The sequence below is a fragment of the Mesoplodon mirus genome (genome assembly GCF_964341445.2).
Source record: "Mesoplodon mirus genome assembly, chromosome: X".
Classification (NCBI taxonomy): domain Eukaryota; kingdom Metazoa; phylum Chordata; class Mammalia; order Artiodactyla; family Ziphiidae; genus Mesoplodon; species Mesoplodon mirus.
The window spans coordinates 99,110,418-99,137,267 of record NC_138981.1 but is presented as its reverse complement, the minus strand read 5'-3'; the positions used below and the strand labels follow the sequence as shown (position 1 = coordinate 99,137,267).

The 26,850-nt window shown below is 36.2% G+C and overlaps 1 protein-coding gene across 2 annotated transcripts in view; it reads left to right on the top strand.

Annotated features, from left to right (window-relative positions):
• LRCH2 (leucine rich repeats and calponin homology domain containing 2) overlaps window positions 1–26,623 on the top strand; it is a 97,572-nt gene extending 70,949 nt beyond the window's left edge. For both annotated transcript variants that reach the window (XM_082610679.1, XM_082610680.1), the window contains 8 exons: window positions 4,888–4,932; window positions 7,984–8,034; window positions 10,291–10,348; window positions 11,112–11,224; window positions 11,404–11,541; window positions 11,695–11,772; window positions 23,874–24,353; window positions 25,667–26,623. In XM_082610679.1, the coding sequence (XP_082466805.1) occupies window positions 4,888–4,932; window positions 7,984–8,034; window positions 10,291–10,348; window positions 11,112–11,224; window positions 11,404–11,541; window positions 11,695–11,772; window positions 23,874–23,993 (603 nt within the window). In that variant the 3' untranslated portion in view covers window positions 23,994–24,353; window positions 25,667–26,623. The remainder of the gene's footprint in view (window positions 1–4,887; window positions 4,933–7,983; window positions 8,035–10,290; window positions 10,349–11,111; window positions 11,225–11,403; window positions 11,542–11,694; window positions 11,773–23,873; window positions 24,354–25,666) is intronic.
• The last annotated feature ends 227 nt before the right edge of the window (window positions 26,624–26,850 follow it).

Sequence of the window (26,850 nt, the reverse complement as noted above, 5' to 3'; positions counted from 1 at the left end):
TAGCCCCTCACTAGAGCCTAACATGTACCTACTAATGGCAAAATCTAGTGTAGCATTTGACAGTGATGACCACATCTTTCTTCTCAAAACTCCTTGCTTGGTTTCTGCCTGATTTTCCTTCCCTGAGTCTTCTTTTTTCTTTTTTTTTTTTCTTTTTTTTTTTTTTTTTTTTTGCGGTACGCAGGCCTCTCGCTGTTGTGGCCTCTCCCGTTGCGGAGCACAGGCTCCGGACGCGCAGGCTCAGTGGCCATGGCTCACGGGCCCAGCCGCTCTGAGGCACGTGGGATCCTCCCAGACCGGGGCACGAACCCGTGTCCCCTGCATCGGCAGGTGGACTCTCAACCACTGCGCCACCAGGGAAGCCCTTCTTTTTTCTTTTTGATGCTCCTGGCTAACTTTTCTTCTGATTTTTCTTCTGCTTGTTTTTAGGGGTCTCATCTTTTGTTACCCTCTCTGAAGCTTTTATGAGTCCATATGTCTCATATTCTCCTGGGTCTAAAGTTACATCTCATAACTTTTTTTTCCTGTTCTCTGTACCTGTGTTTTTAATTGTCTGGATGCCATGTATTTCAAATCAATATGTCTCCCCCTCCTGCCCCACCACCATGGAACTTGCTCATCCTCTCTGTTCTTTTTTTAGTTAGTAGTGGTATTACCCACCTAATTCTCTGAGCTCTATACCTCAGTCCTCCTTGATCTTGCTCTCTTTCTTTCTTCTTACCTTATTGGTCACCAGGATGCTAATTATGCATCTTTCTCCAATTCATTACCTCTTCTCCATATCTACTGCCCTTGCTTTTGTTGGAACCCTCATTCTTTCTTGTCTGGGCAATTGTAATAACTTCTTAATGGTCCCCCTTTCTCTAGTTTCACAGTCCTTAGAGAAATCCCTGGCTTAAAATTCTTTATTGGCTTCCCATTATCAATTACATAAAATTCGGACTTTTAAAAAACGTCACGGCCATCCTTACCTACTTCTCTAAGTTTTATTACCTGCCACAATTCACTCGTTACTAGCTACCCATTCTTTTATTCCTGAAAAATCCCTACTAATCATTTAGGATTTAGGGATGAGAGTATAGCATAGTGGTTAAGAGCTTTGACCTCAGAAATCAAACCACTTTGGTTCCAGTCCTTACTTAGATATCTACTAACTGAGTGACTTTGGCAAATTATCTAATCTTACTGAGCTTATTGGTTTTTTTAATCTCAGATGACTCTAGTAGTATCTTCCTTCATAGGATTATTATAACTACTGAATTATTTAATAATATAAAGTGCTTAGAACAGCACTTGCCACAGAGTATACACTAATAAATATTAGCTTATTATTCACTAAAATGTCATTCTTTTGTTTTTTGTTTTTCTACCAGTCATCTATTTTTTAAATAAATTTATTTATTTTATTTATTTATTTTTGGCTGTGTTGGGTCTTCGTTGCTGTGCACGGGCTTTCTCTAGTTGCGGCGAGTGGGGGCTACTCACTGAGGTGGCTTCTCATTGCGGAACATGGGCTATTGGTGCCTGGGCTTCAGTAGTTGTGGCACACGGGCTCAGTAGTTGTGGCTTGCGGGCTCTAGATTGCAGGCTCAGTAGTTGTGGCACACGGGCTTAGTTGCTCCGTGGCATGTGGGATCTTCCTGGACCAGGGCTCGAACCCGTGTCCTCTGCACTGGCAGGCGAATTCTTAACCACTGCACCAGCAGGGAAGTCCCTACTAGTCATCTTTTTTCAGATGTTAATTCTCAATTAGGATATGAAAGGATTCGGCAAAGATCAGGGCTGCTGGGCAAAGAAGGTCATGGTCAGGAATGCAGACTGCGTCCTCCTTTTCAGTGGTACTTGCATAACTGCTCATGTTTGAGTTCCTTGTAAGAAAGGCAGTAGTTGAAAAGCACATAAGCATGGAAACTCCAGTGACATACTTGTAATACTCGTAGTAACCTCTTTGAAGCTCTCCAGCAGTGCCTTTAGGGGTGAAATCCTGCATCAGTATCAAGCTTGGGCAGCTCTCCTGTTTTGACATCCATGAGTTTCTTCGCCTTCACTAGTATGCCTGATGCCATCTTGGGGTCCTGGTGTCCAACTGTCTAAATGTCACTCTTTTGTTGAAGTAGAACAAGAACAAGTGTCGTCAGTGACATCATGCCTACGGATGGCAAATAGGTTTATTCACACATGCCAACTCTATTCAGTGGCTATCTGGGACATTGGATTGAAAGTATATTGAGACTATGTCTGGAATCAGCTGGAAAGAGCACCTTGGTAGATTAGTGATAGTTGTCATAAGTCATAGGAGAGACAGTGGAGGAATTTAGGTCTTGTATTTGTCATCCCTAATGCTGCTCATCCTCCAGTTTGTGGTTGAGCTATCAGGTAGGTTATCTATTTTTCCAAGAGTTATGGAAGATAATGCTGCATAAGTAAAGGGGGCCATTAACTAGAACCTTGAATGCCAGGCAGAGAAATTTGGACATAATCTGAAAGTTAGGTTTTTTCAACAGAAGAGTCATGAGTTGCACATAGTATTTTGAAAAGGTCAATCTGTCACTGATTTGCAGGATAATTACTGGCAAGGAGGAATCAGAAGAACTTCAGTGGTTGTCATAACTGTATTTCCTTGATTCCTGCTCCTAAAAACAAGCACTGTTTTACATTCTAGCATTTGTGATATTAAGCATATTACCTCTGTGCCTTAGTATAAAATGGAGATAATATGGGTTGGCCAAAAAGTGCCTTCGGTTTTTAATTAAAAATAAAAGACACATTTTTCATTTTCACCAAGAACTTTATTGAACAACATATTCACTCTTTTGTTCCACTACTTTTTGCCATTTTTCAGGCAACTTCATAATTCCATCTTCCCAAAACTTTTTATCTTTTTGAGCAAAGAACTGTTCCAGGTGCCTTTTACAGTTTTCCAGGGAATTGAAATTTTTTCCGTTAAGAGAATTTTGTGAAGACATAAATAAATGGAAACCCAAAGGTGCAATGTCTGAATATGGTGGATGAATCAGAACTTCCCAGCCAAGCTGTAACAGTTTTCACCTGGTCATCAAAGAAACATGTGGTCTTGCGTTATCCTGATGGAAGATTATGTGTTTTCTGTTGACTAATTCTGGACGCTTTTCGTCAAGTGCTGCTTTCAGTTGGTCTAATTGGGAGCAGTAGTTGTTGGAATTAATTGTTTGGTTTTCCGGAAGGAGCTCATAATAGAGGACTCCCTTCCAATCCCACCATATACACAACATTACCTTCTTTGGTTGAAGACCAGCCTTTGGCATGGTTGGTGGTGTTTCATTTTGCTTGCCCCATGATCTCTTCCATTCCACGTTATTGTACAGTATCCACTTTTTATCTCCTGTCACAATTTGTTTTAAAAACGAAACGTTTTTGTTACGTTTAAGTAGAGAATCACATGCAGAAATACGGTCAAGAAGGTTTTTTTCACTTAACTTACGTGGAACCCAAACATCAAAGCGATTAACATAACCAAGTTGGTGCAAATGATTTTCAACACTTGATTTGGATATTTTGAGTATGTCAGCTATCTCCTGCGTGGTATAATGTTGAGTGTTCTTAATTAATGTCTCAATTTGATCGCTATCAACTCCGATTGGTCTGCCCGACCGTGGAGCATCGTCCAGCGAGAAATCTCCAGCACAAAACTTCGCAAACCACTTTTGACACATTCGATCAGTCACAGCACCTTGTCCATACACTGCACAAACCTTTTTTTGCATTTTGGTTGCGTTTTTACCTTTCTTGAAATAATAAAGCATAATATGCTGAAAATGTTGCTCTTTTGTTCCATCTTTTTTTTTTTTTTTTTGCGGTGCGCAGGCCTCTCACTGTTGTGGCCTCTCCCATTTCGGAGCACAGGCTCCGGACGCACAGGCTCAGCGGCCATGGCTCACGGGCCCAGCCACTCTGCGGCATGTGGGATCTTCCCGGACCGGGGCACGAACCCGTGTCCTCTGCATCGGCAGGCGGACTCTCAACCACTGCGCCACCAGGGAAGCCCTGTTCCATCTTTAATATTAAAATGGCTATACAAAAATTTACCAATTTTGATAAGTCTTTTGTAAGATGCAAGCTGATATAACAGCTGTCACATACATCTAACAAAATTGTTTTGAATGAAGTTAAAGACAACTAAGTGCTGCTAGAGCCATCTTATGGAAAAAACTGAATGAACCTTTTGTCCAACCCAATACTATTTACCTCAGGATTGTTAAGAATATTAAATGGGTTCATATATGTAACATACTTCAATCAGTGCCTGGCGTAGTAAGCACTAGTATAAGTGTTATTATCACTGTTACTGTTATTGTATAGTCAATATATACATTTAATGTAGTATTTTTTTAACCTAAAATCACTAGGTTTCTTAAAAATGGATGACATTTTTGAATGGTGAGATTACAGGCTAGGCGTGAGATAGTGGGGCCTAGAATAGAATAATATTTGAGAGAATTCAGAAGAAGTAAGTCTGAGAGAGATTATAGAAAGAACTGACTTATTGATGTTTTGTAAATAGTGGATTAAGAAAAAGGAGGGTTTAAGACAGCACTCAGATAGCAAACCTGAATGAATGGGAAATGGATTGGTTTAGGAAGGAAATGTTACTTGATGTATGTACTTAGAACAATGCCTTGCACATAGAAAGTACTGTTTTGTGTTAGCTATTAGTAAGTAGTAGAACTGTTTAAACTGGTTATGTAACTAAACAGTTTATTTATCTTTACATATAATTTACATTTTATATATAATTTAGATAATTTAATAAAAGTACCAAAATGTGAATAAACCTCATATATAATTTACTAGTTAGAGAATTTATTTGTTCAAGGAAAAATAAAATAATGTGATTTAAATATTTTTCAGTATAAATCATCAAGGAAGAGTTCAAGTGGCAATGAAAACGATGAGGTGAGAAAAGAGGGTAATATTAGCAATTGTTTAAAATATTTACTTTCACATGTAGTTGGCTCAATCAGAGTAAAATGTAATTCATCTTTCAGCTTGTTATTGATTTAATGTGCAAGTTTTCTCCAATAATAAAAACTGAGCATCGTTAGATAGTTATTAATTTAATCATGTAATTTCCATCTGTCCTTTGTAGTTCAGCTTTAGAATTTTATTAACATTCATCTTGAAACTAATTAATTTAAAATTTTTACATTTTCCTATACTTTATCTTCTTAAATCAACCTGGTGATCAATTGAGATTTTTCCTTTGGAATTTATTAAATCTCTTTTCACAGCTCTGTATACTATTTCAACACTTAAAATTAGATTTCTACAGTTTGTGCATTACTATAAATTTTTCTACCTCATCATTTTAAGCTGTACAGCAGTCTGGCATTTTTGAAATGATACACTCTCATCACCATGAATATTTAAGCTTTGTGTATTTTTGTTTGGAAGGATTGGTAATTCATTTGATGTTGGATACTTGACAGGGCTTCTGAAAACTCCTTTAATTTTAGGAAGTGGAATCACCAAAAAAAGTTGTTGTACCTGAGCTAGAAGTTCAGCTTGGATATTTTCCCTGTCCCTTTATATATTATATCCACTTTGATCCTGCCTGCTTCAATATCTAATCAGTTACCAAAACCTTTTTTTTTGATACAGAAATTTTTTTTTTTTTTTTCGGTACGCGGGCCTGTTACTGTTGTGGCCTGTCCCGTTGCAGAGCACAGGCTCCGGACGCGCAGGCTCAGCGGCCATGGCTCACGGGCCCAGCCGCTCCGCGGCATGTGGGATCTTCCTGGACCGGGGCACGAACCCGTGTCCCCTGCATTGGCAGGTGGAGTCTCAACCACAGCACCACCAGGGAAGCCCGATACAGAAATATTTTGAATACATTCCCCACCTGCATTTCTGCTATTTCTGCTCTGACACAGGCCCTCCTCATTTCTTGCCTGTATTGCTGCAATAGCATCCTTGATCTTCTCCCTTTCTCCAGTCCATTCACCTCTCTGCTGCAAATGATTGTTTCAAAGAACACAAATATGATCAGGCCATTCCCTTGCTTAGAAACCTTCACTGTCTCCTCATCACTTAGAAGGTAAATTCAAGGTCCTTCTTCATTAAGCTCCTGCTTACCACATCAGCCTCAACTCACGATTTGCCTTCCTTTCACCATACTGTCCAAAAATGTGGAATTACAAGGTTTTCTGCACTCATCCTTACATTTATTGCCTTTTTTTTTTTTTTTTTTTTTTTTCGGTACGCGGGCCTCTCACTGTTGTGGCCTCTCCTGTTGCGGAGCACTGGCTCTGGACGTGCAGGCTCAGCGGCCATGGCTCACGGGCCCAGCCGCTCTGCGGCATGTGGGATCTTCCCGGACCGGGGCACGAACCCGTATCCCCTGCATCGGCAGGTGGACTCTCAACCACTGCGCCACCAGGGAAGCCCTATTGCTTTTTTTTTTAAACATCTTTATTGGAGTATAATTGCTTTACAGTGTTGTGTTAATTTCTGCTGTACAACAAAGTGAATCAGCTATATGTATACATCTATCCGTATATCCCCTCCCTCTTGAGCCTCCCACCCACCCTCCCTATCCCACCCCTCTAGGTCATCAGAAAGCACCGAGCTGGTCTCCCTGTGCTATACAGCAGCTTCTCACTAGCCATCCATTTTACATTTGGTAGTATATATATGTCAATGCTACTTTCTCACTTCATCCCAGCCTCCCCTTCCCCCTCCCTATGTCCTCAAGTCCGTTCTCTATGTCTGCGTCTTTATTCCTGTCCTGCCTCTAGGTTCTTCAGAAACATTTTTTTTATTCCATATATATGTGTTAGCATATGGCATTTGTTTTTCTCTTTCTGACTTACTTCACTCTGTATGACAGACTCTAGGTCCATCCACCTCACTACAAATAACTCAATTTCATTTCTTTTTATGGCTGAGTAATATTCCATTGTATATATGTGCCACATCTTCTTTATCTATTCATCTGTCAGTGGACATTTAGGTTGCTTCCATGTCCTGGCTGTTATTGCTTCTGTGCCTTTGTCCTTGTTGTCCTCTCATCTTGGAATATTGTTAAACATCTACTCAGTTTTTTAGTTTCTCAGGAAACTTGATTTTATCCACCACCCCAACTGTTTCCCCAAGTGCCCCTATCTGTGCCTCATAATATATCATGCATAGCTCTATCTTTATACTGAGAAGGTTGTACTACCCATGTAAATGAATCTATTTTCCCCCTAGACTGAGAGATCCTTGAGTGGATGATATTTTACTAAATTTCAGTGTTCCCAGTGTCTAGCACCAGTGTCTGACATATAGTAGATAGTAATCATTTGTTGATGATGAATACATGTCCTCTGTGTTATGCACATTCAAGATTAAATGTTAAGAATTTTGTATTTGTTTAGTAGTAGTCATTGAAAAAACATGGACCATTTGGTAGTATTTTATGCAATTCAATTAATTCTTTGTCATTATTTCTAAGCCTGTGTTAGATACACATAATTTTCCAGGCAAATGTTATTATTTGGCGTGATGGAATTTTTGCATGCTTCCATGTACCTGTCTCAGATTGTAACATATTGTTGCCATTTCCCATCAGGAATTAATCTTAACACATGGCTATTTTCTAAGAAATATAGAAAGGTTTTTCATTTGTGATATTTAAAGGAAATACATTTATAAGAAAATATTTGATGTAAGTAGATACTACTTCTAAAACTTTAAAGGGCTTATGAATCACCTGGGGATGTTACTGAAATACAGATTCTGATTCAGTAGGTCTTGGGTGGGGCCTGGGATTCTGCATTTCTAACAAGCTCCCAGAGGATGCTGATGCTACTGGTCCACAGACCACACTTTGGCAAGGTGGTAGATGGCATTTTCCAGATTCTTCCTTTAGTAGTTAATCAAAAAATTTTCAGTTTTCCTTTTATATGTCTAAATCATCATTCATGTTTTAATTTCATCTTTCATCTTCTTGTTTTTATATTTTAGCAAGACAGTGATAATGCTAATATGTCACCACAATCTCCAGTATCATCTGAGGTACAAGTTCTGTTTTTAAATGTGTTTACATAGGTTTCTTTGTCTCTTCTCTCTAACCTCATCTTTCTTTTTTTTAAATGTAATTTATTCACCCATATTTAAAACTCCATAGTAGGTTAATTTATACAAACCTAGCCTATAAAAAATTCTAAGAACACCATATTTTTGAACAAATATTCATAATCAATATCACTTAAATTCGTCATTGAAAAATGCCTATAGATCACAGAAAATAATTCACTTTATAAATTTTTTGTTTTATAATTCATCCATATTTTGAAATCAATGATAAGAACAGCTTTCAGTTTTTAAATTTGAAAAAAGTACTTCAGCATTGTGCAAAATGGCCTTTGGTTTTTCTCATAACCAATTAGGTCTGAAAGCAATGCAAGAAAAACTTCCTTTTTCCACGAGAAACATCCCTGTAGTGGGTTGTTCCTATCGACAGGAGGGTACACCTTTCCTAGCGTCTTAGACCTAAGGAGGAGCATGGGGAGAAGGGGTAGATGAAAGTTAGAGTTTCTGAGATCTCAACCAAATACTCTGGTGGTTTGAATGATTAACTCTTCTAATTTAGTTAAACCTATTGCTTCACAATAAGAGATAAATTTTAAAAATTCTAAACAGTATCTCTTCTACTTCAGATTACTTTAGTATTCTAAAAGTGTATTGGCATTAGTAAATAGATGATTATGCGTTCATTTGGTGAATTCAGAACTTTGTCTAAACGTTTGGATGATCCAAATTCACCATATAACTTTGCTTAATTAGCCAGTATTTCATTTTATATAGGTGGTGTTAATTTTTTAAAAAGCCAGGATTCTTTGTCTATTGTTTTGGGTGAGTTGCATTATAAAACTTTTAAATGGACATGGACATTAATTTTATAAACATGTTTCTAAATTATTTATATGGCAGGAAAATGGTTTGCATGCTTTTAGAAAGTAATTTAAATTAGGATATCCTAAAGTTAGTCTTTGTCACATGCTTTTGTAAATCATTTTTTTTACTTTCAGTTATAACAAATGTAAGTGCTGCCTTATTTAACTAGGTACTTTATGATTTTATGATCTATGCTCATGGGGAGAGTATCAGTGCCAGTTTTTCTCAAATAAATTTTATTCCTTTTATAATACATTTTTCCTTACATTTGGATAAGTGAAAATTTTGTCTGGAAATTCATAACACTTTAACCGAAGTAATCAAGACAAACTGAGGCTTGTCGAGGGATAGGGTGGTGAGCATGTATTTTAGTAGCTCAACTGACTTTCAACTTGAACTGCTTATCATATGTTAATCAGAAAATTAAGAGAGTCAACAGAATTCTGATTGTTTTAGTTTCATCTGTGAAAGGAAAATGATAAAAACAATTAGTATAGTGCTTTACTATTAACAAAGTGCTTGCTTGCCTATACATTTAAACCTAAGAGCAGTCCCATGAGCTGGGTAGTATCCTCATCATTTTACAGCTGCAGAGACTGATAACTTTTCCTAAAGACTCCAGTCAATAAATGGTAGAGAAGTGACTGAAGCCCAAACTCTAGCTACTTCAGTTGTTGTACATATTAAATAAGATGGTGCTAAAATTACATTATCTTTCCATCTTATAATGTACAAAGTGCTTTCTTTTAGTTATCTTACTTAATCTTTACAACATCCCATTTTAAAGATGAAGGAACAGTTACAGAGAAATTAAATGTTTTGCTCAAGGCTTAGCCTAAACTTTCTGACTCTAAGTTCAGATTTTTAAAATATACCACAGTTCTTTCCAAAGCACACTACTGTGTGAAAGCACTTTGAAACAATGTGCATTCAGATAGAAGAAATAATACTTTATTATCTATCACTCTGCAGCCCCTATTAGTATGAATGTGTATATTTGCCTCAGATTATCCACTAAGGGTCAAGTCCATAGTAGGTACTGAGTAAGTTTTACTAATTTCACTTATCTTTTCATTGAAGCTTTTTTTTCATTTTGGGGGAGACTTTAGTCTGGTTCTTCATTCAAAAACTATCTATTTTATATGCTTCAATAATTTTCTTTTTCATTTTCCTTATACTATGAGGGAGAAGTCAATTAGCAAATATTTATAGACCTTTTAAAAGTGAAATATATCAATTTGAATTGAAATGCAGTTTACCTTTCTCTACTACACTAATCCTGGAAAAAAATACTTCTCAAAATTGGAATGGATATGAATAACTACCTTGATTATTTTGAAAGAAAAGAGGTTTTATTTGTTTTTTTGTTTTTAGGAGTATGATAGAACTGATGCTTTTTCACATGGTCCCTTTGGCTTGAAGCCTAGATCAGGTAAATATATATTCTGCAAATAAAATTTATTGGCTGTATATGAAACTAGAGTTTCTCAGCTTAAATGGGATTGATTCCATAGTTTTAAGTACACATAGATTCTTTCCCCTCTCCTAAAAGTAATTTTCTCTTAACCTTATTTGTCTTTCCAATTCCCATTCCCCATTTCTTTCTTCCTCTTTACTTTCAAGCTCCTGAAACCTCAGCTTTTTGCCTTAGATATACTGCAGTCTTATTTCTACTCTACTGTGACTGCTATTAGAATGACCACTCTGCCAGCAGACCAAACACTGTTTGAAATTATAGCACTCCATTATATTGTGGTTTTAAAAAGGGATCTTTTCGCATTTGGCAAGCCCAAAAGAAAATGGATCCATGTTACTTGGCAAGGTATTGAATTATAGTTTTTATTCGTGAATAACTGTATTGACCTTCAAGAATAATTTCCTTTTTCTTTAAAGATAATAAAGGCTGATTTGTGTTCAGTAATAATTCTTAACCTGGATCATAAGTTTCTAATAATATATGTTTAAGTAAGAACATGTATAGGTGGTAGAAATTGTTACACTTGTCTTCCCTGTTGCTTTCAGTTATGCAGATAAGCAGATTTCAGTTATATTCTGTAAAAAATATTTAGAATTTATTAATAATAATAGTGTTTTATGTAATTTTGTTCTGGTTCTTTTTATCATGTCTCTTTCCCCACCGATGGTTGATCCTTCCTGTTAGCTTTGTAATAAGCTAGGAAATTTCTGTTTTATAGCTTTTAGCCGCTCATCTCGTCAGGAATATGGGGCAGCAGATCCAGGTTTTACAATGAGAAGAAAGATGGAACATCTACGGGAAGAACGAGAGCAAATACGACAACTTCGCAATGTAAGTCATATTGACCTTTCAAGTCTGCTTTATAGAAATGGGTTTAACGTGGAAAATTAACAAGGTATATTTTATTTTCAGTACTCTTTAAAATTTTAGAGTACGTAATGATTAGTTGTATAAATATATAACATATGTTTAGATAGAATATCTGTGGTTTATACCCGTTTCTTTTGTAGAATCTCGAATCCAGGTTAAAAGTAATTTTGCCTGATGACATTGGAGCTGCACTGATGGATGGGGTTGTTCTTTGCCATTTAGCCAATCACATAAGGCCACGCTCTGTAGCTAGTATTCATGTGCCATCACCAGCAGTGGTAAGTGTTGTCTGTAATTTCTTAGTTCTCTAAAGGAAGATAGAGCTTCTTGAAACAATCTTTAAATAATGTACTTCAATAAATTTAATTTTCAGTTTTTATTAATTTTGTATAAATATACCTGAAAATATACCTTTTTTTCTTACTTTACAGCCTAAACTTAGCATGGCAAAATGTCGAAGAAATGTAGAAAATTTTCTTGATGCTTGTAAAAAGTTGGGTGTCTCACAGGTAATTATTTTTCTAAAAACATGATCATTTAAATATTAATTTATTGCATGCAAACTGGATTCTTCTTCACAGTAGGAATGAGTAATGCTTTCTGAACATGAAAATGAATACCTTCCCTTGGTACCTTCTACTGAGTCCCAGCTTCAACTGTAACAGCTATCTAATGAATGATTTAAAGCTGCTTTTAAAGTAACTGTAGAAATGGTTTCAGTTTTTCACCACTGAGGGCGATGTTGGCTGTGGGTTTGTCATATATGGCCTTTATTATGTTGAGGAAAGTTCCCCCTATGTCTACTTTCTGCAGGGTTTTTATCATAAATGGGTGTTGAATTTTGTCGAAAGCTTTCTCTGCATCTATTGAGATGATCATATGCTTTTTATCCTTCAATTTATTTATATGGTGTATCACATTGATTGATTTGCGTATATTGAAGAATCCTTGCATTCCTGGAATAAACCCCACTTGATCATGGTGTATGATCCTTTTAATGTGCTGTTGGATTCTGTTTGCTAGTATTTTGTTGAGGATTTTTGCATCTATGTTCATCAGTGATATTGGCCTGTAGTTTTCTTCCTTTGTGACATCTTTGTCTGGTTTTGGTATCAGGGTGATGGTGGCCTCATAGAATGAGTTTGTGAGTGTTCCTCCCTCTGCTATATTTTGGAAGAGTTTGAGAAGATTAGGTGTTAGCTCTTCTCTAAATGTTTGATAGAATTCGCCTGTGAAGCCATCTGGTCCTGGGCTTTTGTTTGTTGGAAGATTTTTAATCATAGTTTCAATTTCAGTGCTTGTGATTGGTCTATTCATATTTTCTATTTCTTCCTGGTTCAGTCTTGGCAGGTTGTGCATTTCTAAGAATTTGTCCATTTCTTCCAGGTTGTCCATTTAATTGGCATAGAGTTGCTTGTAGTAATCTCTCATGATCCTTTGTATTTCTGCAGTGTCAGTTTTTATTTCTCCTTTTTCATTTCTACTTCTATTGATTTGAGTCTTCTCCCTGTTTTTCTTGATGAGTCTGCTTAATGGTTTATCAATTTTGTTCGTCTTCTCAAAGAACCAGCTTTTAGCTTTATTGATCTTTGCTATCGTTTCCTTCATTTCTTTTTCATTTATTTCTGATCTGATCTCTTTTTTTTATTAGTTTCTGCTTTATAACAAAGTGAATCAGTCATACATATACATCTGTTCCCACATCCCTTCCCTCTTGTGTCTCCCTCCCTCCCACCCTCCCTATCCCACCCCTCCAGGCGGTCACCAAGCACCGAGCTGATCTCCCTGTGCTATCCGGCTGCTTCCCACTATCTACCTACCTTACGTTTGGTACTGTATATATGTCCATGCCACTCTCTCACTTTGTCACAGCTTACCCTTCCCCCTCCCCATATCCTCAAGTCCATTCTCAAGTAGGTCTGTGTCTTTATTCCTGTTTTACCCCTAGGTTCTTCATGACATTTTTTTTCTTAAATTCCATATATATGTGTTAGCATACGGTATTTGTCTTTCTCTTTCTGAGTTACTTCACTCTGTATGACAGACTCTAGGTCTATCCATCTCATTACAAATAGCTCAGTTTCGTTTCTTTTTATGGCTGAGTAATATTCCATTGTATATATGTGCCACATCTTCTTTATCCATTCATCCGATGATGGACACTTAGGTTGTTTCCATCTCCGGGCTATTGTGAATAGAGCTGCAGTGAACATTTTGGTACATGTCTCTTTTTGAATTATGGTTTTCTCAGGGTATATGCCTAGTAGTGGGATTGCTGGGTCATATGGTAGTTCTATTTTTAGTTTTTTAAGGAACCTCCATACTGTTCTCCATAGTGGCTGTACCAATTCACATTCCCACCAGCAGTGCAAGAGTGTTCCCTTTTCTCCACACCCTCTCCAGCATTTATTGTTTCTAGATTTTTTGATGATGGCTATTCTGACTGGTGTGAGATGATATCTCATTGTAGTTTTGATTTGCATTTCTCTAATGATTAATGATGTAGAGCATTCTTTCATGTGTTTGTTGGCAGTCTGTATATCTTCTTTGGAGAAATGCCTATTGAAGTCTTCTGCCCATTTTTGGATTGGGTTGTTTGTTTTTTTGCTATTGAGCTGCATGAGCTGCTTATAAATTTTGGAGATTAATCCTTTGTCAGTTGCTTCATTTGCAAATATTTTCTCCCATTCTGAGGGTTGTCTTTTGGTCTTGTTTATGGTTTCCTTTGCTGTGCAAAAGCTTTGAAGTTTCATTAGGTCCCATTTGTTTATCTTTGTTTTTATTTCCATTTCTCTAGGATGTGGGTCCAAAAGGATCTTGCTGTGATTTATGTCATAGAGTGTTCTGCCTATGTTTTCCTCTCACAGTTTGATAGTTTCTGGCCTTACATTTAGGTCTTTAATCCATTTTGAGCTTATTTTTGTGTATGGTGTTAGGGAATGATCTAATCTCATACTTTTACATGTCCCTGTCCAGTTTTCCCAGCACCACTTACTGAAGAGGCTGTCCTTTCTCCACTGTATATTCCTGCCTCCTTTATCAAAGATAAGTTGACCATATATGTGTGGGTTTATCTCTGGGCTTTCTGTCCTGTTCCATTGATCTGTCTTTCTGTTTTTGTGCCAGTACCACACTGTCTTGATTACTGTAGCTTTGTAGTATAATCTGAAGTCAGGGAGCCTGATTCCTCCAGCTCCGTTTTTCGTTCTCAAGTTTGCTTTGGCTATTCGGGGTCTTTTGTTTTTCCAAACAAATTTTGAAATTTTTTGTTCTAGTTCTGTGAAAAATGCGAGTGGTAGTTTGATAGGGATTGCATTGAATCTGTAGATTGCTTTGGGTAGTAGAGTCATTTTCACAATATTGATTCTTCCAGTCCAGGAACATGGTATATCTCTCCATCTATTTGTATCATCTTTAATTTCTTTCATCAGTGTCTTATAATTTTCTGCATACAGGTCTTTTGTCTCCTTAGGTAGGTTTATTCCTAGATATTTTATTCTTTTTGTTGCCATGGTAAATGGGAGTGTTTTCTTGATTTCACTTTCAGATTTTTCATCATTAGTGTACAGGAATGCCAGAGATTTCTGTGCATTAATTTTGTATCCTGCTACTTTACCAAATTCATTGATTAGCTCTAGTAGTTTTCTGGTAGCATCTTTAGGATTCTCTATGTATAGTATCATGTCATCTGCAAACAGTGACAGCTTTACTTCTTCTTTTCCAATTTGGATTCCTTTTATTTCCTTTTCTTCTCTGATTGCTGTGGCTAAAACTTCCAAAACTAAGTTGAATAAGAGTGGTAAGAGTGGGCAGCCTTGTCTTGTTCCTGATCTTAGTGGAAATGGTTTCAGTTTTTCACCATTGAGGATGATGTTGGCTGTGGGTTTGTCATATATGGCCTTTATTATGTTGAGGAAAGTTCCCTCTACGCCTACTTTCTGCAGGGTTTTTATCATAAATGGGGGTAGAATTTTGTCAAAAGCTTTCTCTGCATCTATTGAGATGATCATATGGTTTTTCTCCTTCAATTTGTTAATATGGTGTATCACATTGATTGATTTGCGTATATTGAAGAATCCTTGCATTCCTGGAATAAACCCCACTTGATCATGGTGTATGATCCTTTTAATGTGCTGTTGGATCCTGTTTGCTAGTATTTTGTTGAGGATTTTTGCATCTATGTTCATCAGTGATATTGGCTGTAGTTTTCTTTCTTTGTGACATCCTTGCCTGGTTTTGGTATCAAGGTGATGGTGGCCTCGTAGAATGAGTTTGGGAGTGTTCCTCCCTCTGCTATATTTTGGAAGAGTTTGAGAAGGATAGGTGTTAGCTCTTCTCTAAATGCTTGATAGAATTCACCTGTGAAGCCATCTGGTCCTGGGCTTTTGTTTGTTTGAAGATTTTTTTTGTTGTTGTTGTTGTTTTTGTGATACGCGGGCCTCTCACTGTTGTGGCCTCCCCCGTTGTGGAGAACAGGCTCCGGACGCACAGGCTCAGCGGCCATGGCTCACGGGCCCAGCCGCTCCGCGGCATGTGGGATCTTCCCGGACCGGGGCACAAACCCGCGTCCCCTGCATTGGCAGGCGGACCCTCAACCACTGTGCCACCAGGGAAGCCCTGTTGGAAGATTTTTTATCACAGTTTCATTTTCAGTGCTTGTGATTGGTCTGTTCATATTTTCTATTTCTTCCTGGTTCAGTCTTGGCAGGTTGTGCATTTCTAAGAATTTGTCCATTTCTTCCAGGTTGTCCATTTTATTGGCATAGAGTTGCTTGTAGTAATCTCTCATGATCTTTTGTATTTCTGCAGTGCCAGTTGTTACTTCTCCTTTTTCATTTTTAATTCTATTGATTTGAGTCTTCTCCCTTTTTTTCTTGATGAGTCTGGCTAATGGTTTATCAATTTTGTTTATCTTCTCAAAGAACCAGCTTTTAGTTTTATTGATATTTGCTATCGTTTGCTTCATTTCTTTTTCATTTATTTCTGATCTGATCTTTTTGATTTCTTTCCTTCTGCTGACTTTGGGGGTTTTTTGTTCTTCTTTCTCTAATTGCTTTAGGTGCAGGGTCAGGTTGTTTACTCGAGATGTTTCCTGTTTCTTAAGGTGGGATTGTATTGCTATAAACTTCCCCCTTAGAACTGCTTTTGCTGCGTCCCATAGGTTTTGGGTCGTCCTGTCTCCATTGTCATTTGTTTCTAGGTATTTTTTTTATTTCCTCTTTGATTTCTTCAGTGATCACTTCGTTATTAAGTAGTGTATTATTTAGCCTCCATGTGTTTGTATTTTTTACAGATCTTTTCCTGTAATTGATGTCTAGTCTCATAGCATTGTGGTTGGAAAAGATACTTGATACAATTTCAATTTTCTTAAATTTACCAAGGCTTGATTTGTGACCCAAGATATGCTCTGTCCTGGAGAATGTTCCATGAGCACTTGAGAAGAATGTGTATTTTGTTGTTTTTGGATGGAATGTCCTATAAATATCAATTAAGTCCATCTTGTTTAATGTACCAAATGAAGCTTCTGTTTCCTTATCTATTTTCATTTTGGATGATCTGTCCATTGGTGAAAGTGAGATGTTAAAGTCCCCCACTATGATTGTGTTACTGTCGATTTCCCCTTTTATGGCTATTAGTATTTGCCTTATGTATTGAGGTGCTCCTATGTTGGGTGCATAAATATTTACAATTGTTATATCTTCTTCTTGGATTGATCCCTTGATCATTATGTAGTGTCCTTCTTTGTGTCTTGTAATAGTCTTTGTTTTAAAGTCTATTTTGTCTGATATGAGAATTACTACTCCAGCTTTCTTTTGATTTCCATTTGTGGAATATCTTTTTCCATCACCTCACTTTCAGTCTGTATGTGTCCCTAGGTCTGAAGTAGGTCTCTTGTAGACAGCATATATATGGGTCTTGTTTTTGTATCTATTCATCCAGTCTATGTCTTTTGGTTGGAGCATTTAATCCATTTACATTTAAGGTAATTATCAATATGTATGTTCCTATTACCATTTTCTTAATTGTTTTGGGTTTGTTATTGTAGGTCTTCTCCTTCTCTTGTGTTTCCTGCCTAGAGAAGTTCCTCTAGCATTTGTTGTAAAGGTGGTTTGGTGGTGCTGAGTTCTCTTAGCTTTTGCTTGTCTGTAAAGGTTTTAATTTCTCCATCAAATCTGAATGAGATCCTTGCTGTGTAGAGTAATCTTGGTTGTAGGTGTTTCTCCTTCATCACTTTAAATATGTCCTGCCACTCCCTTCTGGTTTGCAGAGTTTCTGCTGAAAGATCAGCTGTTAACCTTATGGGGATTCCCTTGTGTGTTATTTGTTGTTTTTCCCTTGCTGCTTTTAATATTTTTTCTTTGTATTGAATTTTTGATAGTTTGATTAATATGTGTCTTGTTGTGTTTCTCCTTGGATTTATCCTGTATGGGACTCTCTGTGCTTCCTCGACCTGATTAACTCTTTCCTTTCCCATATTAGGGAAGTTTTCAACTATAATCTCTTCAAAGATTTTCTCAGTCCCTTTCTTTTTCTCTCCTTCTTCTGGGACCCCTGTAATTCGAATGTTGGTGCCTTTAATGTTGTCCCAGAGGTCTCTGAGACTGTCCTCAATTCTTTTCATTCTTTTTTCTTTTTTCTGCTCTGTAGTAGTTATTTCTACTGTTTTATCTTCCAGGTCACTTATCCGTTCTTCTGCCTCAGTTATTCTGGTGTTGATCCCTTCTAGAGAATTTTTAATTTCGTTTATTGTGTTGGCCATCACTGTTTGTTTGCTCTTTAGTTCTTCTAGGTCCTTGTTAACCGTTTCTTGTATTTTCTCCATTCTGTTTCCAAGATTTTGGATCGTCTTTACTGTCATCATTCTGAATTCTTTTTCAGGTAGACTGCTTATTTCCTCTTCATTTGTTAGGTCTAGTGGGTTTTTGCCTTGCTCCTTCATCTGCTGTGTGTTTCTCTGTCTTCTCATTTTGCTTAACTTACTGTGTTTGGGGTCTCCTTTTTTCAGGCTGCAGGTTTGTAGTTCCCGTTGTTTGCTAAGGTTGGTTCAGTGGGTTGTGTAGGCTTCCTGGTGGAGGGGACTAGTGCCTGTGTTCTGGTGGATGAAGCTGGATCTTGTCTTTCTGGTGGGCAGATCCACGTCTGGTGGTGTGTTTTGGGGTGTCTGTGTCCTTATTATGATTTTAGGCAACCTCTCTGCTAATGGATGGGGTTGTCTTCCTGTCTTGCTAGTTGTTTGGCATAGGGTGTCTAGCACTGTAGCTTGCTGGTCATTGAGTGGCGCTGGGTCTTGGTGTTGAGTTGGAGATCTCTGGGAGATTTTCGCTGTTTGATATTACGTGGAATTGGGAGGTCTCTTGTGGACCAGTGTCCTAAACTTGGCTCTCCCACCTCAGAGGCACAGCCCTGATGCCTGGCTGGGGCGCTAAGAGCCTGTCATCCACACGGCACGAAACTCCAGAACTCCACACTCCTGAGGCCCCTGTCTGGATATGCCACCTCTACCCTTCCGTGCAGGTCCAGTTAATTTTTATATATGTTGAAAAGTATGGATTGAAGTTATCTTTTTTTAGGCCTGGGATTAGGTACACACATTGTTTTTTTTTTTAAACATTATTATTGAGATATAATTAACATACCATAAAATTCACCCATTTAAAGTATATAATTCAATGGTTTTTAGTATAGTCACAGAGTTGGGCAGCAGTCTAAGTGTAGAATATTTTTTTTTTTGCATTTCTGAGTGTTTTATTTATATCAAACTGGATCAAATGTGTGTATTTCTCAGACAGAAAAGACATGTCGAGGTAGAAGTGTACCTTTCAACTATTCATGGGTACACAGGTACACTGGGGAGATTGTAAAAGTGCAGATTGTGATTCAGTAGGTCTGGTGGGCCTGAGTTCTAGTTTTTTCACAAGCTCATTTTTGTTTTTAACATCTTTATTGGAGCATAATTGCTTTACAATGGTATGTTAGTTTCTGCTTTATAACAAAGCGAATCAGTTATACATATGCATATGTTCCCATATCTCTTCCCTCTTGCGTCTCCCTCCCTCCCACCCTCCCTATCCCACCCCTCTAGGTGGTCACAAAGCACTGAGCTGATCTCCCTGTGCTATGCAGCTGCTTCCCAGTAGCTATCTATTTTACGTTTGGTAGCATATATATGTCCATGCCACTCTCACTTTGTCACAGCTTACCCTTCCCCCTCCCCATATCCTCAAGTCCATTCTCTAGTAGGTCTGTGTCTTTATTCCCGTTTTACCCCTAGGTTCTTCATGACATTTTTTTTTCCTTAGGTTCCATATATATGTGTTAGCATATGGTATTTGTCTTTCTCTTTCTGACTTACTTCTATCTGTATGACAGATTCTAGGTCCCTCCACCTCACTACAAATAACTCAATTTCGTTTCTTTTTATGGCTGAGTAATATTCCATTGTATATATGTGCCACATCTTCTTTATCCATTCATCCGATGATGGACACTTAGGTTGCTTCCATGTCCTGGCTATTGTAAATAGAGCTGCAATGAACATTTTGGTACATGACTCTTTCTGAATTATGGTTTTCTCAGGGTATATGCCCATTAGTGGGATTGCTGGGTCGTATGGTAGTTCTATTTGTAGTTTTTTAAGGAACCTCCATAGTGTTCTCCATAGTGGCTATACCAATTCACGTTCCCTAAGTGTAGAATATTTTTATCATCCCAGAAAGAAACCTCTTATCTGTTAACAGTCCCTCTCCTGTTCTATCTCTATGAATTTTCCTATTCTGGACATCACATATTAATCACATCATATGTTATGGGGTCTTTTGTGTCTGGCTTCTTTCATTTAGCATAATACTCTCAAGGTTCATCCATGTTGTAGCATAAAGCAGTACAGACATACCCAGTTTTATTGCACTTCACTTTATTGTGCTTCACAGATACTGCATTTTTTACGAATTGAAGGTTTGTGGCAACCCTGCATTGTCAGATGATGATTAGCATTTTTTAGCAAGAAAATATTTTAATTAAGGTTGTTTTTAAGACATAATATTATTGCACACTAATAGACTACAGTATAATGTAAACATAACTTTTATATTCACTAGGAAACAAAAGTTCATGTGACTTGCTTTATTGTAATATTTGCTTTATTTTGGTGATCTAGAACTGGAGTCACTATCTCTGAAATATGGCTCTACTTCATTTTTTAGGGCTCTATGTATATACCACAGTTTGTTTACCATTCATCAGTTGATGGATATTAGGGCTGTTTCCACTCATTGTTTATTATGAATAATGCTGCTATGCACATTCATAAACATGTTTTTGTTTGAAAACGTTTTAATTCTCTTAGTTAACTAGGTTGTATGGTAGTTCATATGGTTGCTCTATGCTGGATTATATGGTAGCTCTGTGTTTATCTTTTTGAGGAACTGCTAAGTTATTTTCTGATTTACATTACCACCAGCAATGTATGAGGGTTCTAATTTCTCTGCATCCTCACCAACAATTATTATTGTCTACCTTTTTGATTCTAGTCATCCTAGTGGATCTGAAGTGGTCTCATTGTAGGTTTGTTTGTTTTTTTTTAAAAAAAATATTTATTTATTTATTTGGCTGCTCCCGGTCTTAGTTGCAGCATGCAGGATCTAGTTCCCTGACCAGGGATCGAACCCGGGCCCCCTGCATTGGGAGCACGGAGTCTTAACCGCTGGACCACCAAGGAAGTCCCATTGTGGTTTTGATTAGCATTTCCTTAATGATTAATGATGTTGGGCATCTTTTTGTGTGCCTATTGACTATTTGTATATATTCTTTGGAGAAATGTCATTTCAAATCCTGTGCTCATTTGTTAATTGAATTAGTCATCTTTTTATTATTAAGTTATTTATATATTCCCAATACAGGTTCCTTATGAGATATATGATTCTAGTTTGCTGAGAGTTCTTACCACAGATAGATGTTGAATTTGTCAACTGCTTTTTCTACATCTACTGAGTTAACATATTTTTTCTTTCACAGCATTGTGAATTACATTGGTTGATTTTCAGATATTAACTCAAACCTGGACTTCTGGGATAAACCCCACTTGGTCATGATGGATTTTGTTGTTGTTATTTTTATATTGTTGGATTCAGTTTGCTAAAATTTTGTTTAGTCCTTTTGCATCTATGTTAGTGGGGTTATTAGTCTTCTGTTTTCTTTCTTTTTTGCCTGGTTTTGGTGTCCAGTAATGCTGACCTTATGGAACATGTTAGGAAGTATTCCCTGCTCTTCACTTTTCTTGAAGATTTTGGGTAGAATTGCTGTTATTTCTTTACTAAATATTTAGTCAAATTCATTATTGAACCTTGAAGCCATCTAGGCAAGGGTTTTTCTTTGTGGGAAAGTTTTTAACTACAACTCAATTTCTTTAATAGATATAGGGCTATTCTAGTTTTCTATTTCTTCATGTGTGAGCTTTGGTATACTGTGTCTTTCAAAGAATTTGTCCATTTCATGTAGTTTGTCAAACTTATTGTTATAATGTTGTTTATAATGTCCCCCTTATTATCATTTTAGTATTTGTAGACTCTCTTGCGGTGTCACTTCTTTTATTCCTGATATTGGTAATTCTTGTATTTTCTCTCTTTTTTGTGATTAATCTAGCTAGGGATTTATGAATTTTAAAAAATTTTCTCAATGAACTAATGCTTGGTTTCATTGATTTTTTTGCTATTATTTTCTGTTTTTTAATTTTATTGTTTTCCTCTCTCATCTTCATTATTTCCTTCTTTATGCTTACCATTGGTTTAATTTGCTTTTCTTTTTCTAGTTTCTAAGATGAGAGCTGAGGTCATTGATTTGAAACCTGTTTTTCTTTTCTAATATATATTTTAGTGGTTTTTTGAATAAATAAGCAAAATATTAGGAGGGCAACAAATGTTGCAGTGAAAATGGAGTGAGAAGATAGTTTTTGAGAACTCTTGATAAATGGGATATTATCAGTAGTATTTGGTGATTGACTTATGGGAGTAAGGAAGAAAGAGACTACTGTGATTCCCAGGTTTATATTGAGAGAGATTGAATAGTGTATTACTCACTGAGGTATAGAATACAGAGGAGAAGTTAATTTAGTAAGAAGTAGTTCTGTTGTGGACATACTGATTTTGATATGTCTGTTGGATATCCATTTGGCTGTATCAAGTTGACATTTGTATCTGGAGCTCAATAGAGAGATCTTGGCAGGAAATAAAGATTTGAAAGTCATCAGGATGGAAAATATAGTTGTTACTATTTGGGAATAAGGGCCCTGTCTTGCCAAGGCTTCCAATGTTTCTAGAAACACTGAATTAAAAAAAAAAAGTGGGCTTCCCTGGTGGTGAAGTGGTTGAGAGTCCGCCTGCCGATGCAGGGGACACGGGTTCGTGCCCCTGTCCAGGAAGATCCCAAATGCCATGGAGCGGCTAGGCCCATGAGCCATCGCCACTGAGCCTGCATGTCTGGAGCCTGTGCTCTGCAACGGGAGAGGCCACAACAGTGAGAGGCCCACATACCACAAAAAAAAAAAAAAAAAAAAAAGTAATGTTTCTAGATTTGTAAAACACTGTGGTAGCTAACTAAAACAAATTATGGACCAGATGGGACCTGTAGATGGTCTGTTTGCCACCCAGTGTATCCATTCTTATTTTCCTGAGATGAGCGAGTGTCCCAACTGAAGCAGTAGACTTCATTGTTTCTTCAAAAATGCTACCAAATTTATTTGATGTTGTGCACATGCATGCAGACCTTCAGTTAAAACCCTTGTAGTTTTGATGAGGCTTTGAGAATACCAAGGAGAGGATATAGTTTGAAAAGAGAAGAGGGTGAAGACAGAACCCTTGGAAACATTAAGATTGTTAGAAGAGGATCAGTGAAGGCTAATGAAACCTAATGCAAAGTTGTCTCTGAACCCTCTTTCTCATAGAGTTGTGAAGATCAAATGACACACGTGATGACTTAGAAGAGAAGGCAGTTGTTATTTATTAAATTCTAGACTATTGGAACTAAGAAGCAACACATCACTAGAAGCTGGAGGGAAGTAACCTTAAGACAAAAAAAAGTACTGACATGATGTATACATCACAGACCATGGAACCTCAGAACTGATAGAAAGAACCAGAGTGGCTAGTTTTGTATAGGACTGAACAGTTTACAAAGTGGTTCCATATATAGACTGCTCTGTTTGTTTCTCACACAGTTCCATTTTCACGATGAAAAAACAGTGTCTCAGGGAATTTTAGTACCTTTAGTACTTCATATGGCCCTTAGATCCCTTGGCTGGAAATGTAGTGCTCTTTCTGCTGTAGCATGAAAGCTTAGGGAACATTTAGCACCACCATCTCCCTTTAAAATATTTGTGTATTGTGTGCATCAGATCAACTTCAGGTCAAAATACAACCTGTAAAATAGAATTCCATACCATAAAAATATATTGAAACAGACATTTTAAAATTAGATTTTAATTTAATTAGGATTGTGTACTTTTTACTTGAAGTTTCATAAAAAGCATGTTTTAAAAACCCAGTTCTGACTTTTTCAGGTTTTGCTACACTGTTAAAAAGCAAATGTTCAGATATCATTTGTTTTGTTTTTTCAGGAAAGACTCTGTTTGCCTCATCATATTTTGGAAGAAAGAGGTCTTGTGAAAGTTGGTGTCACAGTTCAGGCTCTTCTTGAATTACCTACAACCAAGTCATCTCAGCTTTCTACGGCTTGATATAACATTTAAAAATCATAAGTGTCTAGTTTCATTTGAAGTGATTTCAAATATCTCAAATTGATGAATAAGAATGTCTAATCAAAAATAATTTTATTACATCAAGCCTTAGGTTTAAGAAATATTATGTTAAAACATTAAAATTCAATTTTGCATTGCCCAAACTTCTTTTGGGGGAAAACTGGATCAACTTAATAAGAGTTTTTGATAAATTCAAATTCTCTTTTTACTAAGTCAGCTGATAACCTTGATTGTTTTTCAATAATCAGATTAATACTAAATTTAAAATGTGGTTTCAATTCAATAATCACATTAGGTTTAATTTTTTTATCATAGCATACTGGTGAACATGTGGATAAGGTAATCATTTTTTACCAATTTAAAACAATTCTATATTTGAGTTATTTAATATGCTTGTAATTCTAGTTTATACATAATTTCTTCAATCTTTGGTCTTAGTTTTCTAGAAAAAAAGTGAGTAGAAATTATAGAACTCTGGCTTTATATTAAATTCTTTTAGTATTATAGGTTGGTGCCAAAATATTTTCAGTTGTACTGTAGATTGTTTACATGTGAAGTGCCTGTGTAATTGATGACTCTTATATAGTCTTAAGCATTTTTGCAGTTTCTTTTTATGTGTTAATGGAATCAATGGAATTTTAAAATATTTTAGTAGATTTTGTAAGTTCAGTAATATGTGAGGATAAATGTGCCTCACGTTGTGACATTTGTGGTTTTTTATTTAGTCCATTGCAGTTTTCGTAAATTGGTTATTTCATGTGTCAGAAAAACAATGTTAATATGCTTAATTTATGCTATTTAATTTTGCAAAACTTAATCATCTTTTAAAATGTATTATTTGAAGAGTATTTTATTTCTGTATTGAAAATGTTACACAAAGCAGTAAGGTTTTTGCAAATTAGCAGAGTAATTAATTGTCAAGGACATTTTGATAAAACTGCCAAAGTTTGGATTTATATCTTGACTTTCAGGAACGTTATTACATCAGTGTGCTGCCTTTGGTTACATTCAGATTCAGAGAGCAGCAAGTGAGGAATAGGTTTTTATTAGAAAATATGTCCATTTGTGGATCCTGTAAATCTTAATTGATCCTCAACATGATGTTGAAATAAACACAAACCATTCTATAAATCTTTTCATAAGTATACTGTTACATAAAGTCCTTGTTTAATTTAGAGATGGATAAATTTACGTTGGTAGTAGTGCAGGAATTTTTCAAAACCATTACTGTGATGAATAACTCAGTTTGCTGTAGAAAAACCTTAGTATAATTATAATTACTTTTGTAGTAGTCAAGCAAGTATCATATCTTAAATATGTGATTATTTGCACTTGTTACCTCTTAATATGGATGCAACTTACTAAAAATGTTGGCCTGGGTATTTCAAAGGTATATATGAAAGGTAAAAACTATTGTGCCAAATGGTATAGTAAGGGTTGGTTTCGGAACAACTCTACTTTTTTTGATCAGTTGGCATGAAGCCATATAATTAAGTTTTGGCTTTAGGATACAGATGTGTTCTTTACATTCCCCAAGGGTCAAATTGAAGCTTTTAAAGAATTAAAGCTTCTTATGACTAAAAGGTTTAAAAGTTAAATTATTAGTAATTTATTACTTTAGATATTTGAGCTAATTAGTTATTATTTTTCAGTTGGATCTTAAAAAAACGGCATTGACATAATCAATCTCTCTAGTGAAAACTTGGGTAATAAAGGTAAGAAATGACAAATACCTTAGTTGTTAGTTTTTAATGTAAAATTTTGACAATGTTACAAATAAAGTGATCATTAAAAGCTACAGCAATCATTCATACTGCTTTCATAGTTATCATGCTGTAGGATTCCTCTTGTTAATCAATCTAGATGTTAATTATTTTACAAGTATCTTCATGTTTCATATCATTGAAATATTAGTGAAATTATAGGCCATTTCCTTATTGCATTTCACTTACTTGTCAATTAATTATTACTTTAAAGAGAAAATACACCAGAACCTTTGTAGCATTCTTTACTGCAAAGCAAAATTGCATTTAAGATGGGTCTATCTGAGGTCCATACCATGGCAGTTTATTTACTGTGGTGGCAAAAGGCAACATCACCTCTATGGCAGTTTCACAGCATAGTCCCCAAGCACATATTATACCAAGGCTCTGATGTATTTCTTTTAGTATTTTTGAGTAAGTGTAAAATTATTCTAAATGGTCTTTATGGTTATTATATATTTACTTCATCAGTTATTGAATTAAGAATAATTATCATTATTTGAATTGGATTTGTGATTTGAAGGAGGTTAAATAATCAAACTAAAATATTTTATTAGGACCTAAAACATGCAGTAGATAGCTGCTTCTGCTAAATTTTATTCCTGTATCGCACAAGAAAGAGGTGATGTCAGATATGTTAGAACTGAAATAAGGAGTAAAAATACATTACCATTTGTTTCATAATTATCTTTACAGAATGCTAGTTTATTGACTTTTCTAACTGAATTTTTTGAAGAATTCAGAAATGTTTGTATTGGTCACAGATCTATCATGATTGATTTTCTGATGCATTTAAAAATAAATGGAACACTAAATGTATATTACTGATGCAAACTGTGGATAAAGTTGAATTAAAAAATTTAAGTCTGAGATTTCTTTTCTCCCTTTGTACCTCTTCTCTTAACATCACAGCATTCATTTTTTGTAGGTATTTGATAGCTTGTGTCTATGTTCTCTAGTATGGAAAAATAGACTTCGAGAGGATATTCAAAGTAAGTTGAGTCTAGATTTTCTTTACATCATGATATTTTTAGTAGACAATGTTTTCTTTAAAAAAACAATGATTTCCTCAG